Source organism: Siphateles boraxobius, unplaced genomic scaffold (assembly GCF_051911475.1).
Source record: "Siphateles boraxobius isolate OS27281-9 unplaced genomic scaffold, OSU_SipBor_1 3, whole genome shotgun sequence".
Taxonomy (NCBI): domain Eukaryota; kingdom Metazoa; phylum Chordata; class Actinopteri; order Cypriniformes; family Leuciscidae; genus Siphateles; species Siphateles boraxobius.
This window is the reverse complement of record NW_027508919.1, coordinates 6,175,027-6,200,227: the sequence shown is the minus strand read 5'-3', so window position 1 is coordinate 6,200,227 and position 25,201 is coordinate 6,175,027. Positions and strand designations below refer to the sequence as shown.

The following is a 25,201-nucleotide window of genomic DNA, read 5'->3' as shown; positions in this document are numbered from 1 at the left end:
CATCTGAAAATACTTTTGCTCTTCCTCCTGTTGGGGGCAGCCTTTGGGTCCTGTTGTAAAAATATATTTTAAAGTCAAACTTTCTGTAATATATATCTGTGTAAATATTATATACTGTAATTGCAATACAAAATAATTTCCTGTAATGTTTTTATTTATTGTAAGGATGTAACTCACCTGCTTGTACGATGGAAAATTTGCATTTCAGATGCCACTGTGGATCTTTGCAGATTCGGTCGCACCCTCAACCTTGCCTCTCTCAATGAGAGACCATGGTTCACGACATGGTCTATAAGTGTGTCCCTTATTTCATCTGAAATAACAGCTCTTTGTCTTCTTTGTCTCCCTCCACGAACCCACCCTCTCCCTGCCACCCTTCTCGCTCCACGAACCTGTCTTCCTTGTTCCATTTCCAAAATTAGTCTTTCTGAGCTCTACCTATATATATATATATATATATATATATATATATATATATATATATATATAACAGCTCTACCTATATATATATATATATATATATATATAACAGCTCTACCTATATATATATATATATATATATATATATATATATATATATGTATGTATTAGCCTTTCAGCTGAAATTGCAATCAGCAGTGTTTGAAAGGCACAAGGCTGAAATCTATTCTGTTTTGAATGTGTGTTTCACAGTTTTGACAGCAGTGTGTTAGCATTTGAACAAAGAGCTGTAAATCCACAGTGTTGTGCAGGTTGTGGTTAAAGTCATGGGATAATTGTGTAGAGTTTTGAAAACTGTGTTCAAGCAATGAAAAACGAACTAGAGTTTAGTCCACATGAACTGCTGCTGTGAAGACTGTAGTTAGAGTTTTGCACATGTAGCTCCAGTTGTGCTCACTGTCGATTAGCAATCGAAAAAAACTGTAATATTTTTGGTCCCCATGTAGAAAACAGCTTATAAATCAGACTAAATAATGAATGTTTTCTGTGAGGCTTGTGTTTAGGGTTAGGGGATAAAATATACAGTTTGTACAGTGTGTGTGTGTGCTTGGGGGGGGGGGGGGGGTGCTTTGTTTATTTAATTTATGAGGGCACACGTTTGTATAATGACACGGGTATTACACTGGTAATGTATGGTCTATGAGGACATTTCCCGGATCCTCCTAATTAAAATGGCTTTAAATAAAACATACTAAACAATGTTTCATTAAAAATTGTTAAAATGCAGAAAGTTGATGGATAGGTTTAGGGGTAGGTTTAGTGTAGGGAGATAGATTATACAGTTTGTACAGTAAAAACCATTACGCCAATGTCCTGATGTGCACCAACATGTAGGGGGGGGGGGGGGGGGGGGGGGGTTATGGGGGGCTTGAAGTAAACCCTACGTTATTGGGACAAAATGTCCACAAAAGGATGGCAATATCTGAAATCCTTACCCATTTTTTTGTCTCCATAAGGAGAACAGCTTATAAATCATACTAAGTGATCTTTTTTGAAAGTCTAAAAATTCAGAAGGTTTTCTGTGAGGGGTATTTATAGAGTAAGGATATAGAATATACAGTTTGTGCCGTATAAAAATGATTGTGTTTATGGAAAGTCATATAATATGGAAACACAAAGTGTGTGTGTGTGTGTGTGTGTGTGTGTGTGTGTGTGTGTGTGTGTGTGTGTGTGTGTGTGTGTGTGTGTGTGTGTGTGTGTGTGTGTGTGTGTGTGTGTGTGTGTGTGTGTGTGGTTCAGGTATTGACAAAATGTACCCACAACCCCACAAAGATGGCAATATCCAAAATCCTTGTCTTATGGGGACATTTTTGGACCCCATGATGAAAACAGCTAAAAGACACAAAACGTTTTCTGTGAGGGTAGTGTTTAGGGGTAGAGTTAGGGGATATAATTAGATACAGTTTTTACAGTATAAAAACCATTAGTCTAAACAAAAGAAAATTTGTGTGTGTGCGTGCGTGCGTGCGCGTGTGTGCGTGCGAGAAAGAGAAACTAATCTGAAGGAAAGATATCTGCTTTCATTTGTTTTATTTAATTATAAATATTAAATGTTTAGATGTTGTGGCATCGATGGCCTAGAATAACCAATTTTGTTTCCCTAAAAAACCTTTCAGTGAACAGTTTTTTTCTCTCTCTCTTAGTGTAAGGAACATTTTAATAATCTAAAGAACCTTTCCCACTAACCATTTGTGGAATTGAAAGGTTCCATGGATGTTAAATGTTCTCCATGTAACCATAGATGCAAATAAAGAACCTTTATTTTTAAGAGTGAGGTTAACCGTGTAGGCCTATATAAAATGTGTTGCGTTGAATAAAGTGTGGGGGGGGGGGGGGGGGGGGGGGGCCAACAAACAAAAAGTGAAATCACTTTGTCAGTTTTGGAAGACTGCGGCGACTTCGTCTTTGAAGACATAGTGCTGTTTAATTCACTTATTATGAAGTATGAAATGCCAGATATCGTGAGCTCTTGCTCTCCGTTGATTAACTGTGCTGTTTTGGAGGTTGCTGTCCGTGGTGCTGAAATTCTGCCGTCCGTCTCCAGCTAGTGCTGGTCAACAATCTTTACGAATTAGCGAATACTGAATAACTTCTACCAATGTTATACTAGTATAAAACAGCAGATGGCACAATAGGCATAAAAACAGTGTGTGTGTGTGTGTGTGTGTGTGTCTGTGTGTGTGTGTGTGTGTGTGTGTGTGTGTGTGTGTGTGTGTGTGTGTGTGTGTGTGTGTGTGTGTGTGTGTGTGTGTGTGTGTGTTAACTGCTGATGTCATAGGTGTGAGAGCTACGTCACTAAAAAGAAATCGACGATCCCAGTGATTTGTTTTAATGTGTGAAATCTAATTTTACTTGATTATACATAGGCTAATTAGGAAATACGTATTCTAGACAGATCGTTCGGAAACTTTTGAATCACCAGCTGGTACTGATCTTACAAGACTTTTGGACAAAATCAATTGCCCAGTCGAGCCATTCGATTGCCTTTCAGAGGCAGATGTCACGATGCGCCCACTTCAAGCAGTTGGACAGTGGACACGACACTCATCGCTCGCAGAAAATCCCTACAAGATATGCATGAGAGCAAGCCTAATGGTCACTCCATCCATTCAGGATCGAAAGCATTTTGACTTGAATTTACTATACAATTAACGGTTAGACATTCCGCTTGATTTTAACATCCAGCTCGATATTAAGCCACAGAAAAAGAAGACGGCACGCGATCACAAAAACATACTCTGTGTGTAAGTAACATACTCTCACATCCTCTGTGAGTAAGTGCAAATTATGAAATAACACCTGACAGTTACAGTATGAAGCAGATGTGCAATTTGAGCGCGCGTGCCTCATCTCCTGACAATCTCAGTCACCTTTTTATATGATAGGGATGCAGCATTAGTCTCACTGTGTCACGGGCCATTACAGCCGGGGACTGACACCCCCCATGATCAATACCATGAGCTACGTCGATCGTCTCATCCTCTCGTCCTCATTGGCTGAGCGCATCCAAAGGAAGGCCCACCTCAAGATCGTAGAGTAAAATTTCCTTCCACGATATTTCAATCTACTACGCAATTGAAGCATAAGGACGAAGAAGGTGCTTTAAAAGGTACGTTTAAATTTTAATTTTCACGTCTACGAGGCTGAAACGCAGTTGTTCGTGTTAACATGAACCGAGATCGTGTGGAAATACTAAAGGTGCGCTCGTAAGGACACAAAACCCCGTGCACATCGATGGAAACGAGTATTCGCGCGCTTGTATGAAAATTAAAACATTGCGTGTTGAATTGTGGATGCAACCTGATGATTAAACGGGCAATTGTTTTGTTTTTCCCGAGTCGTGTCCAGCACTTCTTCTGTGTGAGGACATTGGAGAGGTGACACCATATTGTAAATGAGAAGTACAAGATCCATCTCCTTTTTGCGTTTAAAATTAAATATCCTGTCTGAAACACTGTAAGTAATGTGTCGGCACACATTTTTCTCCATTATAGCAGTGCATTCGATCTGTAAAATAACTTAAATTGACTATATAAAACAAAAGTGCATGTGCCATTTTTATTTTACACAAGCACTAAAATATGTCTCTCAGGAACCCATATGGATGTTCAGTATATATTACGCGTTTTAGGAGCTTTGAGTATGTGTTTGTGAACATCTCGATGACACCTCCTGCTGTTAAAGCGGAAAAATAACGTCGGCCGATGGTGTGAATGTTCTCATCTCATTGTGTGAGCATGTTTGGGCGTTTTTATCTTCATGAGAATTAGACTCCTTTTTGTTCGACTGACAGGCTGCAATTAACACACACACTTGCTCTCAATTCCAAATTAACCCACATTTGTCATATACAGTGCAACACAAATCCTGTTTTTCATTGTGCGCTGCCACATAACTTGCTCTCTTGGATGCAGAGGGGCCAAGATGGATGTTTTTATGAAGGGGCTTTCTAAAGCTAAAGAAGGTATGGCAGTGGCCGCAGAGAAAACCAAGGAAGGTGTTGCGGTTGCTGCAGAGAAGACCAAGGAAGGCGTGATGTTTGTGGGTAAGACATGGAGCATATAATGCTCTTGTTTTAATGCATTCATATCACGAATCAAGCGTGAGGTTGTTGGGAGTGGGAGGGACCATGAAGCTCAGAGCCTGATGGCCAGGAGGGGGTGCTATCTGTTTCACTGCCTCTTAGAGCATCACTATAGGTTCAGGCACTATTGTGTAATTTTGTGATTGGATGGGATATTGGGTGGGGTTTTCCAGGCCTCTTACGTGTGCCACTCTTATTAAAATTAATAGAACTTTTTTTATGAAACAGCCATATAGAGCCACATTTCTTGTGTTCTTTGTGGGCATTTTTAGCATGTTCATGTCTCTGTTTAGTCTTTTAAACACTAAGGACGTTTAGTTCTTAAAATTATTTAAAAATAAAATTCTCTAATGAATGATGATTAATATACTACATTAATGATTAAGACCACTCAGAACATTTGTACATTTATTGTGAAAAGCACTCTACAAATAAATGTGAAATTGTATTGAAATATTGTAAATATTCTAATATTTAAGAATATCTTAATACATTGGCAATATAAAAGCCAAATATTTCATTTTGTTCAAATAGATATATAAAACATTTTTTACATAACACTTACGTTTCTCAAACAATATGAATGGGTTGTTATGTTATGCATTAAAATATATAGCTGGCTTTATGTTTTAGATAGGTGGTCCATCGCAAGAGTATCATCATATTTGGGGTCCTTAGCATCAGCACCCTGTAATGTACAGGGGGAAATATGCTCATTCCCTTATTACTTGATTTTTTTAAAACTAAAATCTTGCTGTTGAATAAAAAAAGTTATTTTCCAATGTTTTAGAAGCAATTGTTACGCCCCCGGCTAACTGAGTGTTTTCAACGGGGGTCCGCAAAGGTCCTGCAGGAAACGTATATAGATATATATAGATATATAATACATCAGGGATTTTCTTTTAAAAAATATATTTAGAAAAGTATATTTATTTCAAAATATAAAGTAGTAAATTAAGTCATGATATGTCAAGCATTATGATAGACAATAATACTTTAAAGTATTGTCAGGATAATCTATCTTTTTATATTTAAGGTCTTACTCAGTTCAGTTTTCCAGTGCACATAGTTTGTGGTGTGACACAGATCACTCATCTTTCCAATATTTCTCACAGGAGAATACTTATGCAAATATGATCATAGTTGTCCTACTGCAGTATATTTCCCTAACAACAAATGCTGTGACAGTCATGTTTGCATATCATTTCTGATGTTGTCATCACTCTCTAGTGCACATGGTCTGTTTAATCAACAATGGATTTTACATCTGGAAAATGAAAAGCTCTCAAAATACTGGACTCATATTGATTCTAGTATAACATGAACTGTAAACGGAGAAAATCCATTTTATGTAACCTGATCTTATAAGGTGATCTTTAATGTACACGCTAATTTGAGAGTGAAATAACACCGCGTGAGATGGTTGACTTCTGGAGCTGATCCAGCAGCTCTCTGATCTCCTATCGGGTTGGAAAAAAGCCGTACGGGCCACATGTCACACAATTCCATGAGCTCATAGCCCTCTATATGCACAGCGCTCGTGACAGAGAGCTCTATAAACACTGACAAGAGTGACAGTCCAAATTCTTAAATAGAGTTGAAAGAAAGGAAATATATCTCTCCAAGCTTGTCTGAAATTATTCCAGCCTGCTCTTCTCGATTCCGTGTGCTTTGATCAGTAAGATGAGATGTTGCTGTAATTGGAGACTCAGAGGGCATTTGTGTTTAAGTGCACACACGTTCATCCCCAGCGACAGCACTCATTCATACTCCTCTTTTTTGATGTTGAGATGAATGAATAATAGAATCTCTAAACTCACAGCTGTGCCACCAGTGTCCCAGGGAGAGACAATTAGGCCAGATATCTCAAGTCCATTTGCGGTTGCTTTGCGAGCACATAGCAGATCGTCCTGTCCGGTTTCTTGCTGTCGCTTCCTTTGCGGTTAACACAAGCTTGCACGGTGACCTGGGATGCCATGCTTGAATGGCCTTATGGGAGTGTGTGTTAGCGCATGGAGGATGGGTGACGGTTATCTGATAGGTTCTTGTTCCACCTTGGAAAGCAGTTGCACAGTCACACTCCTTCATGCACCTGTGCCACCATCCCATCTGAGGAGAGACTGAAGAGGAAGTGCCCTCTGTTAATCTCACACTGGCTCGTTTTGTCCCACTGCTATTAATTTCCTGTCCGTCATACATTTATTTCCTCTGTGGTTCCTCATCCTCATATCGAGCTACTCTCTGCTGTATATTTAGTAGTATATTTACGGTTTATTTTTGCTCCCAATCTGTTTGTTCTCCATACATACATGATTGTGTGGCTTGCTAAGAGATGTGCTATTAGTTTAAAAACAAAACAATATTTTTGTTTTTAAATCAATGTTCTGCTAAACAATAACAACATACGTTGTTTTATATGTTATATGTTTTATTTGCTGTTTCTGCAAATAGGAAAGCAATATAGCATTATAATATATATATGCAAAATAGCATTCTATTTGCATATATCTGCTATATAATATAAAAGTATATATATATATATATATACAGTATATATATATATATATATATAGTATGGTCATCAAAGCTACATTTATTTTATAAAAAAAAGACCATGAAACCAAAATCTTGTGAAATGTCATTACAATTTAAAATAACTATTTACTTTGTTATTATTATTATTTTAATATATTTTATTTTCTTCTGTGATGGCAAAACTACATCTAGCATCATTACTCCATTCTCCAGTGTCACATGATCCTTCAAAAATGCTCAAGAAACATTCCTTTTTATCATTAATGTTGAAAACAGTTTCTGTTTAATATTTTTGTGGAAACTAATACCATAGAAAGTTCAAAAGAACAGCATTTATTTGAAAAAAAAATGTAACAATGTAAAACTATATATATATATATATATATATATATATATATATATCGTACAGTATATATATACATATGTGTGTGTGTGTGTGTGTGTGTGTGTGTGTGTGTGTGTGTGTGTGTGTGTGTGTGTGTGTGTGTGTGTGTGTGTGTGTGTGTATTACTGACTACAACTTTTGAATGATATACTGTATATATTCTGCATTCCAAACAGACATTTGAGAAACATAAAATGGAAAAAAAGAAAGATTTAGTAAAATTATGTACTTTACAGACATTTCTGTCAGTGATAGACTAAACCTAATAAAGCACTTTTAATCTACCCTTTTTATCTAAAAATATACACTGTGCATTCATGACCAAGTCTTTCCCCTTTTAAGAAGCGACTTTGTGTTGTAGTGATTCAAGTGCTGTAGATGAAACATATCAGCTTTAATGAGTCATGGTTGAATGACTCTAGTTTAAACATCTATTAGCTCAAGAGTAATTTCTCTTCTTCTCCAGAGTGTGATTTGCCATGACATTATGTAGTAACTTCCTTCCTACCTAGTGCTCCTGAGCTGTATTACTCGTGCAGGCTGGTTAAGGTGACAGGTCTGAGATACAGGTTCTATTAGCTCTAATGATTTTTCAGTGAACCTTTAAATGAAGCTGCGCTGGGAGTTCCAGCTTGTATTTCACATTGCCTTTCTACTTATTGCCTGTCTGTATCATGTACCTACATTCAACCTTATCACAGTTCCTTCAGAGGGCTTATTTAATGTGTGTTTCTATATTGTAATGGGCTGGGTATAAGTGATTTTACAATTTTTTTGTGTGTGCTTGCAGGCAACAAGACCAAAGACAGCGTTGCAACAGGTAAGGTTATTCTGCAAACTGTTCTTTAGTCTTGTCTTGTAAATAATGGATACGTCTCATTTAATGTGTTCAAAGGGCACTGGCTTACAGCCAGTAAATGGAACTGAGACAAATAGCTCTGTGTCTAGGTGATATTTCAGAAGGTTATTGTCTAGGACAGATGGACAACTAGAAAAGTCACAGTGTTTTTCCGTATGATTAACTGTGAGCACAAAGTCTCTAAACCACAATACCTGACACACATTTAAAATAATTCAAAATCACTTGAAGCCTGTATAGACGGTGCATAGTGTATTATGTATGCATAATGCACATAATGCTAATCAGTATGTTCTTGTAAGTCATTTTAAGCATAGTTATATTGTTATAATACTATAAAGCACTTTATCAACTATCAATTTCATGAATTATTACTATTATTATTTGTGTTATAAAGACTCAATTATAATATCAAAATCATCATTTATTGTATATTATTATTATTATAGATATTCATGATTCTAATTAATTATGAAATTAACTTTCCCCGCCATTGACGGAATTTTCCGTGTTTTCACTGTTATACAGTAGGGCGCGCTATTACACATCTTCTGAAAGAGCACTGAATCTCCTGGTCAAAACTCAGGCCAAAAAGAAGCAGAAACTAGCGATAGCATAATAAGCAGATGCATATGTAAAATAACGCAATTATCAACTTTAAACAGCATATAAATCACAACTGCAAATCGTTATCGAATGAAATGTCAACCCAGGACGAGCTATTGGACTGTGAAGTTTTGGGGGTGTTGATGGACTCCATCTACTCCATCTATGCTTTGATCATCGTTCCCTTTCAAGGGAACTTCGAGCTGCGTCAAACGCTGCGGGAACGCCCCTGCGTTGTGCGTCATGAAGCACGTATGGAATCAGCCCAATGGAGAGATGAAACGTCATAGGCGGGTGACGTCATCGACCAGGAAACTATAAAGCACCCCAAAAACACAAGCGCATTAGCTTCTGTGCTTTCAGTCGCGCTACATGTGAATCTGTCCCTGTGTGATATTGTCTGTCTTACATACCCTGCACCACACAAACAATTTATCCCTATATATATATATATTGAGAGATTATGGCGGACGAACAGCAGTTTAGAAAGTGTGTTCCTCCCTGCTCGCGTTATTTAACGAGCGGGGATACACATGATCTTTGTGTTGTTTGTTTGGGAGTTCAGCATGCCCAGTTTGCTCTCGAGGGAGCAGACTGTGAGCATTGCGAGCGTTTGCCGTTAAGGACGCTCCGCTCCCGCCGGTCGCTCTTTGAGGAGAGCGGTTCGGTGCGCGCTCCCCGCGGTTCGGGTCCCGCTTCTGCCGAGGCAGAGCGGCGGCGCTTATCGTGGGGATCGCAGATGGATCTCACAGCGGGGTTTGAGACGGGCTCTGCCTTATCTCTCCCTTCACCTGTGAGATCCAGTGCCTCAGTCCCGGGTTCGGAAGCACGCGCTGCGGTTTCTTCCGCTCGGGCTGAGGCACCAATGCTATCCAGTTCTGAGGAACTTGATGTTGTTAGTGTTGAGGGAGATGTGGAGGATTCGCCACCCCACACTCCTGAGAGTGATGAGCTTATGGAGGTGTTAACAAGAGCTGTTGAAAAACTTAATATTGAATGGCCAGTGACTAGACAGGAGTCTGTTTCTAAATCAAAGTTGGATGAGAGATTTTTGCCGTCACGTGTGCAGCCTCCACGCCGGTGCCTGCCGTTTTTCCATGATCTCCACACCGAGGTGTCGAAATCATGGAGAAAACCGGTGTCATATAGAGTGTTTAGTCCCCAGACTTCAACATACGCTAATATTATGGGAGCCAAGGCTCATGGTTATGGTGCGTTGCCTCGTGTGGAAGAGACGCTTGCGAGCCATCTCTCCCCCGAAGCAGCATCATCTTTTAAGGCACCGGCATTACCCACCAAGCCTTTAAGAAACACTTCGGCTTTGGTGGGTAAAGCATATTCGGCAGCAGGTCAGGCTGCGTCATGTCTGCATACTATGTCAATCTTGCAGGCATACCAGGCTGATCTGCTAAGGGACATGAGTGAGAGTGAGGAGGTCAGTACTGACGTAGTTCGCGAACTGCGTCAGGCTGCTGATTTATCCCTGCGTGCCACCAGAGAATCGGCCAAATTAATGGGTCGTTCTATGGCAGCTCTGGTGGCCGCAGAAAGACATTTGTGGTTAAATCAGACTAATATTAAAGAGAGAGAAAAAGCTTTTCTTTTAGATGCTCCTCTTTCTCCCATGGGGTTGTTTGGTGATGCTGTGAATTCAGTTATCGATAAATTCCAAGAAGAAAAGAAACAAACTGCAGCTTTTAAAAAGTTTCTTCCCCTTAAAGTTCATGTCCCTGGGGCTGCTGGGCGGGAGCAGCCCCGGCCGTCTTCGAGCTCATCACATAGAGCGCAGCAGAGGCAGAGTGTCGCGTCTCGTGCTCCCCCTGCTGGACAGTGGGCTCAGCCGCGACACTCTCAGCCGAAGCCTTCTCCCAGTAGAACTGATCTGAGGACAGTTATATTGGCTAAGAAGGCTTCGGCTAAGAAGAAGTCCTGACGCCAAGCCGTTCAGGATGCTGAGGGTGGTCCCCACCGAGGCGGAAAGGTGTTCACCTCTTTTTACGGTGCCCATTCCTCCTCGGTGCCCTCAGGGGCTCGTTCTGCCAACCCCGCCTTTATGCCGGGGCACAGACGATCCCAGCGAGCGCTTTCCCGAGGGACGCTCGCTCCCTCTGAGGAGGGTCTCAGAGCGGTCAGACCAGTTGTTCCCTGCCGGTGCGCCGTTACAGGGCGCTGCGTCTGCTGCTCAAGTTACACCAGAGGCCAGTCTCGAGAGGCTGGTACCCTTAGTAGAATTTCTGGCAGAGTGGAAAAGCCTTCCAAAAATATCTCATTGGGTCCTGCAGACAGTAGAAAAGGGTTATGCTATCCAGTTCAGGTGTCGTCCACCAAAATTCAGAGGGGTTCTGCACACAGTGGTGGGCCCCGAGCAGGCTCTGGTATTGGAACAAGAGGTGAAAACGCTCCTTCAAAAAGAGGCTATAGAACGGGTTCCTCCTCCCAGTTTGGAGTCAGGTTATTACAGCCGATATTTCATCGTTCCAAAGAAGGATGGGGGGTTGCGTCCAATTTTAGACCTGCGCATATTGAATCGCTCGGTAGGGAAGCTAAAATTCAAGATGCTCACTATCAAGCAGATCGTGTCTCAAATCAGGTCCGAGGACTGGTTTGTCACGATAGATCTGAAGGACGCATACTTCCATGTGTCCATCCTTCCACAACACAGGAAGTTCCTGAGGTTCGCCTTCGGGGGCGAGGCGTACCAGTACAGGGTTCTTCCGTTTGGCCTAGCTTTATCTCCCCGCACTTTCACGAAATGCATGGATGCAGCACTAGTGCCTCTGAGGCTTCAGGGCATTCGTATTCTCAATTACATCGACGATTGGTTGATTTTAGCTCAGACCGAGCAGATGGCGGTTCGGCATCGAGATGTCGTCCTCGCTCATATCAGAAAGTTGGGGTTGAGGCTGAACGCAAAGAAAAGTGTATTATCTCCTTCCCAGAAGACCACTTTTCTGGGTGTCGTTTGGGATTCGGTATCGATGCGGGCGCGACTCTCTCCGACCCGCATCGCTTCGATTCTCTCAGCTGTGAAACAAGTGAAGCTAGGCCAGCTACTCACTGTCAAGCAGTTTCAGAGACTGTTGGGTCTGATGGCAGCAGCGTCCAACGTTATACCTTGCGGCCTGTTGTACATGAGACCGCTACAGTGGTGGCTCAGGACCAAGGGATTCTCCCCGAGGGGAAATCCGCTCCGCACGTTCAAAGTCACGCGGCGCTGCCTTCGTGCTCTGGTCATGTGGAGAGAAACTTGGTTCCTATCCAAAGGTCCTGTGCTGGGGGCTCTTTGTCGTCGCATAACGCTAACGACGGATGCTTCCCTCACAGGGTGGGGGGCGGTCATGAGTGGTCGCCCAGCCCAAGGTCTGTGGCAGGATCATCATCTTTCGTGGCACATAAATTGTCTAGAGATGTTGGCTGTGTTTCAGGCTCTGAAACACTTCCTAACAGACCTGAGAGGCCATCATGTGTTAGTTCAATCAGACAACACGTCGGTGGTCTCTTATATAAATCATCAGGGGGGCCTGCGGTCTCGCCGGCTTTACAAGTTGGCCCGTCAGATCCTCCTGTGGTCCCAAGGGAAGCTACTATCTCTGAGAGCAATGTATCTCCCTGGGTATTTGAATGTGGTAGCAGACTCCCTGTCGAGGCAGGGGCCGAGGCCAGGGGAATGGAGACTCCACCCCGAGGTGGTGGAGCTCCTTTGGTTGAGTTTCGGTCGCGCCGAGGTGGACCTATTCGCTTCCAAGGAGACCACTCATTGTCATCGGTGGTTCTCCATCACTCTTCCAGCCCCCCTGGGGTTGGATGCTATGGTGCAGCCGTGGCCGAGGTCACGTCTGTACGCCTTTCCCCCGATTGCTCTGTTACCAGGAGTTCTGGAGAGGGTCCGCCGGGACGGGGTCAGTCTACTACTAGTAGCCCCGTTCTGGCCGGCCCGAGTATGGTTTGCGGACCTGATTTCTCTCCTGGACGGTTCTCCTTTGGAGCTCCCGGTCAGGAGGGATCTACTCTCCCAGGCGGGGGGCACGATACTTCACCCCCGCCCAGAATTGTGGAAACTGTGGGCTTGGCCTCTGAGGGGGCCCAGCTCATAGACTCCGGTCTCTCAACCGAGGTTGTTGAGACCATTCTTAACTCCAGAGCTCCATCCACGAGGAAGCTTTATGCCTTGAAGTGGAAACTTTTCACTTCTTGGTGTGGAGAACACCTGCAGGACCCAGTTAACTGCCCAGTGGGTGCAGTGCTGGAATTCCTGCAGGAGCGCTTCTCCACAGGGTTATCCCCCTCCACACTAAAGGTGTATGTGGCGGCACTAGCTGCTTACCACGTCCCTTTCAGTGGAGTTTCTCTTGGGAGACACCCGCTTATAACTCGTTTCCTCCGTGGCACTTTGAGGCTGAGGCCAGCAGTTCGTACGAGGGTGCCGACTTGGGATCTGGCCATTGTATTAGAAGGTCTTTCCCTAGCTCCTTTTGAACCTATCGAAGAAGTTCCCGAGAAGTTTCTCACTTTTAAGACTATCTTTTTGCTTGCTATCTCTTCACTAAAAAGAATCGGAGATTTGCAGGCTCTGTCGGTTTCACCCTCGTGCCTGGAATTTGCACCTGGCATGGTTAAAGTTTTTCTGCATCCTAGACCAGGTTACGTTCCTAAGGTTCCTACTAATATTGTTAGACCTACGGTTCTGCAGGCTTTCTGTCCTCCTCCATTTATGTCATCGGACCAGGAGAAACTTAATTCACTCTGCCCTGTTAGGGCATTAGACGCTTATGTCCACAGAGCTGCCCTGTGGAGGAAATCAGAACAACTTTTTGTATGTTTCGGGCCACCCAGGAAAGGGTGTCCGGCGTCTAAACAGAGAATGAGCAAGTGGGTGGTTGAGGCTATCTCACTTGCTTATGAGTCGGCTGGCCAGCCTTCACCTTTGGTTGTCCGAGCTCACTCTACCAGGAGTATGGCTGCTTCTAAAGCTCTTTTGTCGGGGGTTTCCCTGAGTGATGTTTGTGATGCGGCTGGATGGTCTTCACCGCATACTTTTATTAAGTTCTATGACCTAGACTTAAGCTCTACCCCTGGGGCACAGGTGCTCTCGTCCTCTGTGCGCTAGTCTCACATGACGGTCATTTGGTCCTATGGCGACGTGGGTATTCGCGTTCCCGCAGCGTTTGACGCAGCTCGAAGTTCCCTTGAAAGGGAACGTCTCGGTTACGTATGTAACCCTAGTTCCCTGATAGGGAACGAGACGCTGCGTCGCTCCGCCATACTCCCGGCACTCCCGTTAGCGCTTCCTTCAAGCCTATCAGAAGCTAATGCGCTTGTGTTTTTGGGGTGCTTTATAGTTTCCTGGTCGATGACGTCACCCGCCTATGACGTTTCATCTCTCCATTGGGCTGATTCCATACGTGCTTCATGACGCACAACGCAGGGGCGTTCCCGCAGCGTTTGACGCAGCGTCTCGTTCCCTATCAGGGAACTAGGGTTACATACGTAACCGAGACGTTCTGTATCCATTCCAGACGTAGTTTTTGACAAAAATTTAAAAATTGCTTTTTCAAAGACAGCTGTACATTCAATTCTTTCACTGTCTTTAAAAACATTGTAGTTTTAAGTGCACAGTGAAAAAAAAATGTTTGTACAATTATTGTGTTAAAGATATATATATACCTGGTCTGATTATTTAAAGTGACTTTTGTTGGTATAATCCAATATAAGCAGGCTCAGTAAGTCATATTGGTCTTACAATAAGGTTCATTAGTTAACATTAGTTAATGTATTTATTAACATGAACTAACAATGAGGAATACATTTGTTACAGTATTTATTAATCTTTGTTTATGTTAGTTCACAGTGCATTAACTAATGTTAACAAATACAACCTTGATTTTAATAATGTATTAGTAAATGTTGAAATTAATATGAACACATATTAATAAATGCTGTAGAAGTATTGTTCATTATTAGTTCATGTTAACTAAGGTGGTTAACTAATGTTAACTAATAAACCTTATTGTAAAGTGTTACCGTCATATAAAATTGTATAGAATTTTATTTTATTGAATAAAATCCATTTATTTTCGTATTACCGCATAGCACTGACATAGTGTAGAACAGTTGCTTTGTTAGACCAATTTCTTTGTGTCACCAAATAAATATTGAATCTCAGAGTGATGTGTTTGTGTTGGAAATGGGTTATCTGTGTTTCATCTCCGGTTAGTTGCTGAGAAGACGAAGGAGCAGGGCTCTCAGCTGGGAGGAGCGGTGATGCGTGGAGCCGGAAACATCGCCGCCGCCACCGGCCTGGTGAAGAAGGATGAGTTCCCCAGTGACTTAAACGTATGTTCTTTCATATATCATTATTGATTATTCTTATCTATCATTTTATTTTCATTCTTTCCAAAATATCACTGTAAAAATATTATTTCTACCTGATCAAACTCTAAAAACAAATATTTTGTTGGTGTAATGAAATGTAGTCAGTTTGACTGTCATAATAAATTTGTTTTACTTGACATTTTTAACATTGATGATTTGTCACATTTCTGCAATACTAAAATCCATGCAATCAGTGTTGGACGAAGTACACAAATCAAGTTCTTAAAAAGTAAAAGTACAGATACCCTAAAAAAAAATTAAAGTAAAAGTATTAAGTACTTCTTTTCCATTTTACTCGAGTTAAATTACAAAAGTACTTGATTTTTTTAATGACCTTAAGTATTAAAAGTAAAAGTACTGAACAATGAATGTTTATTTATTTTGCAATTTTATATTCTCCATCCTACTGTGTGTGTGTGTAGGGGGGGGGGGGGGGGGGTTATTACATACTAAACATATTACATACAAAAAATAAATTGTCAAGCACAAAATGGCTGAACACTATGGGCCCTGTCATAGCAACGCACTTGTTTTTTGCTAGTTTCAGCCCAACGCAGTTATCATTTCCACGTCCTGCGCCACGTTGTTTAAATAGCAAATGCATTTTTGCCCATTTGTGCACCCATGGGCGTGCTGGTCTGAAAACGAGGTGTGTACAGGCGCATTGTTGGCGCGTTGCTATTTTGAGGCAACTGCAATAGACTGTGCTATTTACCAACTGAGACCTGGTCTAAAGTAATAAATACGTGCCTATAGGCGGGTCCACTTTGTCCCGTAGATGGGCTGCCCGCGCGCTTTAACCTCGCACACGAGCAGATCCATTTCCTCGATAGAGAAGCGTTCAGTTTTTCCGCTTGCAATTCCGCCATGTAAATAACGATTCCGCCATGGCTCGAGTGCAACTGGCTTTTAAATGGAATGGGAGATGAGACGGATTGGTTAATTGCACGTTACACCCAAAACACACACATTACTCATTAAGAGAATAGGGACAACCCTTTTAGACCATGCGCCGGGCGTTTCCCGTCGTCAAACTAGCAAAAGGGGATTCGGACACACCATTAGTGCAGTTGTGCCCTGCGCTTTAGACCATGCGCTAAGGCCCCTAAGTGTTTAATTGTTTTAGTTACAAATTAAACTTAAGCAAATGCACTACTTAAAAAAAACTGCTGTCTCAGAAAGAAACATCAAAGACAGAATTAAGTTTTTGGCAGGAAATGTTAAGTTGTGTGTGAAGTGATGAATCACAATGAAACACAAGTTTCATGGTGATGATCCAGAGCGGTGTCTTCAAACATCTGGTGAAAAATATGATAATAAAAGCATGGAGGAAGCATGAAGGAAGAGTGTCATTGTGGGGAGCCTTTTAGCCTCTGGTATTTGTGAGCTACTTCACTTTGAAAAGTCATTTAATGCTTTGGTGTACAGGAGAATATTGCAGAATAGCTTCTGCAATAAGACAATACTCCTGCTCAAACTGCAAAGACAACCTAGAGAACAAGTCCATCAGGCTCATGTTTTGGCCTGGTAAGAGTCTAGATTTGAACCCTATAGTGAATATTTGGGCTCACATTAAACTCTGAACTGGGAGGCATTTTACAACAACCAATGAACTGTTTGAAGCCATTAACATTACGTGGAACAACACAGATTCTTCCTGTAAAAAGCTGTCTGAAAGTTTGGGAAGGTTATTCCGTGAAGTTACTTTATCTACAGTATTTGTGCAATTCTTGCTAATTTCCTGACCAGTGATTTGTGATTACGTAAAAGACCACTAATTATTATGCCATTTTTGGCTTGGCCCATTTTTTTTTTTCCTCCAGGAGAGTACATACAAAAAACTAGGGTCCTAGAAATGCACCCTCCAGTTTTGCAGGTATGAATTCATAGGTATTCAGAATTCATAGACTAGAAAATGTGTGAATGCTAGTAGATGCACATATGTGGGTTATTCCATGAGAAATACATGCCACTAGTAAAAATAACACTGGATATCAGAGGGCTGTACACCCTACACACTCACCTTCACATCATAACACATGACACATAATGGATCGCCACTTATCCCACAGGGAATATTGTGTCTTACTTTGTCTTTCTGTCCTGCTGAGCCCCCTCTGCTCTCCCCTCCCCCTCGTCTCTCTCTCTTTCTCGACCAAGGTCACTTAGCACTTTGCATATTACTTAAAAATGCACAATGGGAGGAGAAGTCGGCCAATCTTCAAACTTAGGCAGATCTGTTTCAGTTTAAACAAGCTGTTGATATCAGAGCTTGCTGGATTTTGAACAGTAGCGGTAGTAGCGACAAATGTGTGGACTTCCTCGGATTTTCCCCACCCGGCTTAAAAATTAGTCTTGTCCTTTGTGGTGACTCAGTAATCTCTTAAATCACTTAGAGGCAAAAGCAGCATAAGAAGCTTGCAGCATATGTGCTTTCAGTGTGAGTGAGTGTGTGTGTGTGTGTGTGTGTGTGTGTGTGTGTGTGTGTGTGTGTGTGTGTGTGTGTGTGTGTGTGTGTGTGTGTGTGTGTGTGTGTGTGTGTGTGTGTGTGTGTGTGTGTGTGTGTGTGTGTGTGTGTGTGTGTGTGTGTGTGGTCGCTGTCATTGATTTTAAGTGTTCTAGTGCTTCAGTTACTGTAAGCCATCATCCCGATTCATTTTATAGTACAGTTATTTTCATAAGAAAAGTGTTTGGTGGCCAGTTTAAGTGTGTAGTTTAGCGGTTTTGAAACTTGCGAAAGTGTGTGGGTGGTCAGTGCTAACTGTGTTGCTGTACTGGACTGTGCCATTTGCGTGTGTGTGTGTGTGTAGACTAGAATGATCTTGTACACACACAAATAGCACAGTCCAGTCTGATTGGTGTTGTTTTCAGGACACAGTGTCACTTGTGTGTTTTAGTGTCCACATGACTTAATGCTGATGCAGAGAACTTTTCAGCTAAAATTGAAATCTAATTTATAAATACATTTTAAACATTTAAATGTATGCGTTTTATCTGACTATATGGCACTTTTTCGGACCCCACATTTAATACCATTACATTTAATGAGTTGGATTTTTAAATGTAAATTTAATATTTAAATATTGAATGTTTTAATATTAAATATTAATTATTCATAAATATTGATATTTAAAAATAGCAATAGTGAACAGTATAAGTTTTTACTGTCCATTTACTTTTAGAAGTGTTTAATGCATTCAGTTCTTTCTCAATTAGTGTTCATTCCTATTATGCTGAGACATTTCATCCTTAAAAAAAATATGAGTTTGACCTTTTACTAAAGCGACTAATTTGTTTAACTAATTGGTTCAAACAAAGATGTTTCTTTTTACAGTCTTTATTCATAGGTTTGTATGTTTATATATATATTGGCCTGGTTAAGTTTTATCTTTTTAACACAAATAAGAAGAAAACTCACTTTAAAAAGATTTAACAACGGAGACATAAACAGAAAATTTCGCAGACATTTGAGGATGGTGTGTGTGTGGGTTGGGGGAGTTGTCAATATCAGAAGTAGCAGTCAGTTCTACTGTGCATCTCATCATCATGGACTGTGCCAGATTTGCTAGTTCTTGTTGTGAGATGTTACTCCATTGTTCCACCAAGGCACTTGCAAGTTCTCAAACACGTCTGGAGAGTACGCATTGTTACACGTGGTTTGGCACTGCAAGGATGATCAGCTGTCCTTCCCGTGTCCCTGTAGTACTGTCTCAGGCGTCTTACATTACGCACCCTGCAGTTTTTTGCTCTTTTCACACCTGCAGCAGGACTATGGCATGGTCACGCAGGTGATCAGGGAACCTGGACATCTCAGCAGAAAGTACTTTTTACTTTCACAAGTTATTGTGCCTGTGACCTTTTTTGTCTCCTGCCTGTAAAACTGTTTCACAGCATGTGCAATAATTGTTTATGGTTCACTGAACAAGCATGAAAAATATTGTTTAAATATTTTCCAATGAAGATCTGTTAAGCTTATTTGGATTTTACAAAATTATATTCAAAATACAGTATCCTGAAAAAGGGAGGTATATATATATATATACAGGTCCTTCTCAAAAAATTTGCATATTGTGATAAAGTTCATTATTTTCCATAATGTAATGATAAAAATTAAACTTTCATATATTTTAGATTCATTGCACACCAGCTGAAATATTTCAGGTCTTTTATTGTTTTAATACTGATGATTTTGGCATACAGCTCATGAAAACCCAAAATTCCTATCTCAAAAAATTAGCATATTTCATCCGACCAATAAAAGAAGTGTTTTTAATACAATAAAAGTCAACCTTCAAATAATTATGTTCAGTTATGCACTCAATACTTTTGCAGAAATGACTGCTTCAATGCGGTGTGGCATGGAGGCAATCAGCCTGTGGCACTGCTGAGGTGTTATGGAGGCCCAGGATGCTTCGATAGCGGCCTTAAGCTCATCCAGAGTGTTGGGTCTTGCGTCTCTCAACTTTCTCTTCACAATATCCCACAGATTCTCTATGGGGTTCAGGTCAGGAGAGTTGCCAGGCCAATTGAGCAAAGTAATACCATGGTCAGTAAACCATTTACCAGTGGTTTTGGCACTGTGAGCAGGTGCCAGGTCGTGCTGAAAAATGAAATCTTCATCTCTATAAAGCTTTTCAGAAGATGGAAGCATGAAGTGCTCCAAAATCTCCTGATAGCTAGCTGCATTGACCCTGCCCTTGATAAAACACAGTGGACCAACACCAGCAGCTGGCATGGCACCCCAGACCATCACTGACTGTGGGTACTTGACACTGGACTTCAGGCATTTTGGCATTTCCTTCTCCCCAGTCTTCCTCCAGACTCTGGCGCCTTGATTTCCGAATGACATGCAAAATTTGCTTTCATCCGAAAAAAGTACTTCGGACCACTGAGCAACAGTCCAGTGCTGCTTCTCTGTAGCCCAGGTCAGGCGCTTCTGCCGCTGTTTCTGGTTCAAAAGTGGCTTGACCTGGGGAATGCGGCACCTGTAGCCCATTTCCTGCACACGCCTGTGCACGGTGGCTCTGGATGTTTCTACTCCAGACTCAGTCCACTGCTTCCGGAGGTCCCCCAAGGTCTGGAATCGGTCCTTCTCCACAATCTTCCTCAGGGTCCGGTCACCTCTTCTCGGTGTGCAGCGTTTTTTGCCACACTTTTTCCTTCCCACAGACTTCCCACTGAGGTGCCTTGATACAGCACTCTGGGAACAGCCTATTTGTTCAGAAATTTATTTCTGTGTCTTACCCTCTTGCTTGAGGGTGTCAATGATGTCCTTCTGGACAGCAGTCAGGTCGACAGTCTTACCCATGATTGCGGTTTTTAGTAATGAAACAGGCTGGGAGTTTTTAAAATCCTCAGGAATCTTTTGCAGGTGTTTAGAGTTAATTAGTTGATTCAGATGATTAGGTTAATAGCTCGTTTAGAGACCCTTTTCATGATATGCTAATTTTTTGAGATAGGAATTTTGGGTTTTCATGAGCTGTATGCCAAAATCATCAGTATTAAAACAGTAAAAGACCTGAAATATTTCAGTTGGTGTGCAATGAATCTAAAATATATGAAAGTTAAATTTTTATCATTACACTATGGAAAATAATTAACTTTATCACAATATGCTAATTTTTTGAGAAGGACCTATATATATATATATATATATATATATATATATATATATATATTTCATTCTTACGAGTGTGCTAGTAATGAAGGAATAAAACAAGTTCCCTAAAATGTTTTAGCACAAATAGCATCATTTCTTGATTGACATGAAGGGGTTGACAGGCTGTGTTGTGATAGGACTGTAGATCGCTGAAATATGACCTAATTGACTGTGATAGCTCAGTTTAAAAATAAACCTTCCATTGACCCAGAACTGTAAAGAAAATCTTAACTACTTACTGTATATAGGTAATGAGGGTCTCTCTTTCTCTCTGGCAAGACATAAAATGGAGTTTGATAAAACATATATTAGGTACATACGAAGATGTAGCATGCATATTAAAGCACAGTAGTCAATGCGCCACTGATATATATTGTACATACAGTAAACAGCACATGAGACAAGTGCTTATATTTAACCTCTGCTTGTGATAGTGCTTTTAAAAAAAATCCTTCTCGATCGAAATCAATCCTGAGATCATTTCAGACAGAGGGTCAGAATGAGGGTGTATACTGTATATATGTGGAAAATACACATATATACTGTGTATATGTGGAAAAAAAACCTCTGTCTGAAATTATCTGTTTTAAGAGGCGGCTCATTTAAGGCTTGTGCATGGAGTATGTCAGAAACATCTGTATACTGTATCCAGTGCAGACAGCGTCAGTGATTATAATGGGTTCTTTGCTTTTGACTGTACTGTACTTTATACTGTATCCAGTGGAGGCAAATGTCAGCCGTTAAGCGACTGAATGCCTGGGGACGTGGCCTATGGTGCGATGATGTCGGGCTCTGGAGGAAGTCATATGAAAATGTATTTGCCTATGTGACGTCACCAATCCGACAACATCCAATCAAGCAGTTTTTGGAGTTTGATTTCATAAATGCTTTGTTTATAAAGAAGAGGACGGTTTAAACTATGAAACTTGTTTAATTGTACAAAAGCCTCTTACATGTCAAAAGATCAATGCAAATTAGATTTCTCATGTCATGACTCATTTAATTGGTTTCATATGTGTATTCACAGCCTGAGTTTGGTCAGGAAGCCACCGAGGAGCCAATGGGAGAAGGTCTCATGGACCCTGAGGGACAGACATACGACGAGACCCAGCAGGTAAGAACATCAGCACTCACAATAGCACACACATTTACCAGACACACAAATCACTTTCACAAATTTTTTTCTATATGCTTGCATAGTTTTATGAACCCAGGTTACATTTAATTTAATATAATTCAAAAAGATACTGTAAAATGTACATTATTTATGAGATTTATTTATCATTCAAATATCATTAATTATATTAATGATTAAATAAAAAATAATATATTATATAATACATTTTAAGAAGTTAGTCTTCTCTCTTATAATTAGTCCAAAGTCTAATTCTTCTCACATGAATTATTTTAAATAAAATAATGAATAATTTCATGTAATATAATTTTTCTTTGTTAAAGGACTCATGTAAAAACAGTATTAATAATCACCCTTCTATTTAACATTAATAAAATAAATAACACTAATAATATGGACATTTCTCTCATACGTATGTTCGGCGTCTTTCTGCTTCCTCCCCTTCGTCTATTCCCCAAATCCTCCTTCTGCCACTGCCATGCTGAATGTGCCTGCATGGGAGTGGCAGTGACATCAAAAGCCCTGTTGCATTGTGGGTAGCAAACGAGGCCCCCCCTGCCCTGTTGAGGAGATGGGCTCTTCTAGTAGATCCTCTCTCATACACAGGCAGCCAGGGCCATCAGAAAATGATAATGACATTTAAGATGTAGGGTATCTTCAGATGTCAGATCTTCAGACCTTACTAATATAACTCCAGCATGATGTGTACTTACAGTATATTCATTAAATAAATCAGATGCTTATGATCTGAAAGCTGTAGCTGCCACCTGTTGGGGGAAGTAAGGCAATGCAACAGACCTTAAAGGGATAGTTCACCCAAAAATGAAAATTCAGTCAACATTTACTCACCCTCAAGTTGTTCCAAATCTCTATGAATTTCTTTCTTCAGTTGAACACAAAGGAGATATTCTAAAGAATGTCTGTAACTAGACAGTTGATGGTAGCCATTGACTTCCATAGTATGTATTTTTTTCCTACTATGGGGCCCATCAACTGTTTGGTTACTAACATTCTTCAACATATCGTGTTCAACAGAAGAAAGAAACTCATACAGGTTTGGAACAACATGAGGGTGAGTAAATGATGGCAGAATACATTTTTTTGGGTGAACTATCCCTTTAAACAATCAATTCCATAGGAAAAGCATCATGATGAGATGTAGTTAACCATCATATTCTGTTGAAATTGACTTTGTGTAGGATCCTAGAGACCCAAATGTGTAAAAAATAATAGTAATTAAAAATATATATATAATTTGGGGGTCTAAATATGTTACTTTGGGCTAATCAAAACCTACATGTTAGATATTATTAAAGAAAGTACATTTTTAGTAATATTGTAATATATAGTAATATTGTTTCTGTTTGCATTCAATTTAACTACAGTGAAAAGTATATTGTAGAAAAATTCTAAAACAAATCAAACAATCAAATAAAAATGAAGCTGGTAGCACTTTACAGTAATGTTCATTCAAACAATGCATTAAAACAAAGTATTTGTGTAAGAAATGTTCTACAATATGCAAGCTCCTTTCCTTGTTGAAATCAAGTTCCACGGCGTTTTGGCTATTTTTGCTATTCTTCTCATTTTTAAGAAATGTAATTTTTCTGTTTCTACTCACAGGACAACCAAGATTATGAGCCAGAGGCATAAACTACACATTCCAAGTCCAAGTCCAGCCAGCAGCACAAAAAGTTTCTATCAATAACAAGTACAAATCTTAAACACAATAAACACTGTTGCAAAAAAGAGTAAAAACTATACAAAAACATAAATATATATTCCAGTTAATCCTGCTGAGAAATGTTCTTCCTATCAGATATATACTTTTATTATGATCTATTGTAAATGTCATGTTCTGACGGTAACGTGTTGGATGTAGCTCTACGCTGACTGCCGGAGGGCGCTCTGTCTCGTTTCCTTGACTCCCTCCCAATGAAACGAGACCTGCCCTCCCATTGTGACTCTTTGTACTTGTGTACCTGCATTTCTATACGTGTAATAGATGTTTCAGATCTTCCAATAGCATATTGGGGGTTCAAATATCTTCGGGTAAATATGATATTATATATAGCTGTGTGCAATGCCTGTTTGTGGGATTCTACTTTTATTTTTTATTTAATATTGAAGCAAGTTATTTATTCAATGTTTCTGAAGTAAAAGTTTTATACGTTGTAACTTTATAGTTGCTTGTGATATCATTCCAGTGGATTATTTGTTAGAATTGGGCAATTTGTATCTGTGTGTATGTATGCGTTTGTGTACTGGAGATTTAAAGTTAGTGTAAAGTGTCTTGAGATGTTTATGGATGTCAGGTCAATATGTGCTTTACAATGCTGGAAATGTCAATATTAAGGTTTCTGTGTCATTCAAGACAGTGAATCCTCTGTATATAAAGAAACAAACAAAAGAAATCTTTCTCTTTCTTTCCCCGAAAGTAAGTCTATGTACACTCTTAAGGGTATGGTTACACAACAATGATGTGGTAAAAACAGAAATGTTTTCCTTTGTGTTTTGCATTTTTAAAATGATCTCTGTTCACATGCATCCACAAAAACGTTGTATTAAGCTGCCAGGCCAGTAGTTGGCGATGTCGCTTTGTAATGAAACACTACGCGCCTACAGACTGAACACGTAAAATGCATGACACCACCGTTTTCGTAAATTCGCGTTTTCGTAGTTTACACGGAGACGATGACGATATCGGTTTCAAAAACGTACACTTTGAAACACGTTTTCAAAAGTTAGCATTTTCCGGCCCCCAAAACGCCATTGTCATATAAATGAACTGCCAGTATGTCAAGTTTTATGTTTTTAGTTGATAACAGTATCGTGTAAACGGCCCCTTAGAAGTACATGTTGTTTATTAATATTGCTCAGTACTTATTTGTATAGGCCATACACATAAAATTATAAGAATGTTAAAAGAATGTGTAATAACTACCGCTTAGTTTGCTATTTTATTATACAGCACAATGCAAAGGCACTTGTATATTTTAAGTGTGTCCATCTTTTGGCTTCCAGAATAATATATAACATCCAGAGAGCCCAACCCCCCTGTCTCTTATCAACAGGAAGTCTGGCTG

The 25,201-nt window shown here is 40.3% G+C and overlaps 1 protein-coding gene across 1 annotated transcript; it reads left to right on the top strand.

Annotated features, from left to right (window-relative positions):
• Positions 1–2,782: 2,782 nt before the first annotated feature.
• Positions 2,783–24,529, top strand: sncb (synuclein, beta). Its single transcript, XM_077247626.1, has 6 exons — positions 2,783–3,589; positions 4,395–4,525; positions 8,275–8,304; positions 15,164–15,282; positions 22,008–22,094; positions 23,739–24,529. The coding sequence occupies exons 2-6, from the start codon at positions 4,405–4,407 to the stop codon at positions 23,766–23,768; spliced, it is 387 nt and encodes a 128-aa protein (XP_077103741.1). The 5' UTR covers positions 2,783–3,589; positions 4,395–4,404; the 3' UTR covers positions 23,769–24,529.
• The last annotated feature ends 672 nt before the right edge of the window (positions 24,530–25,201 follow it).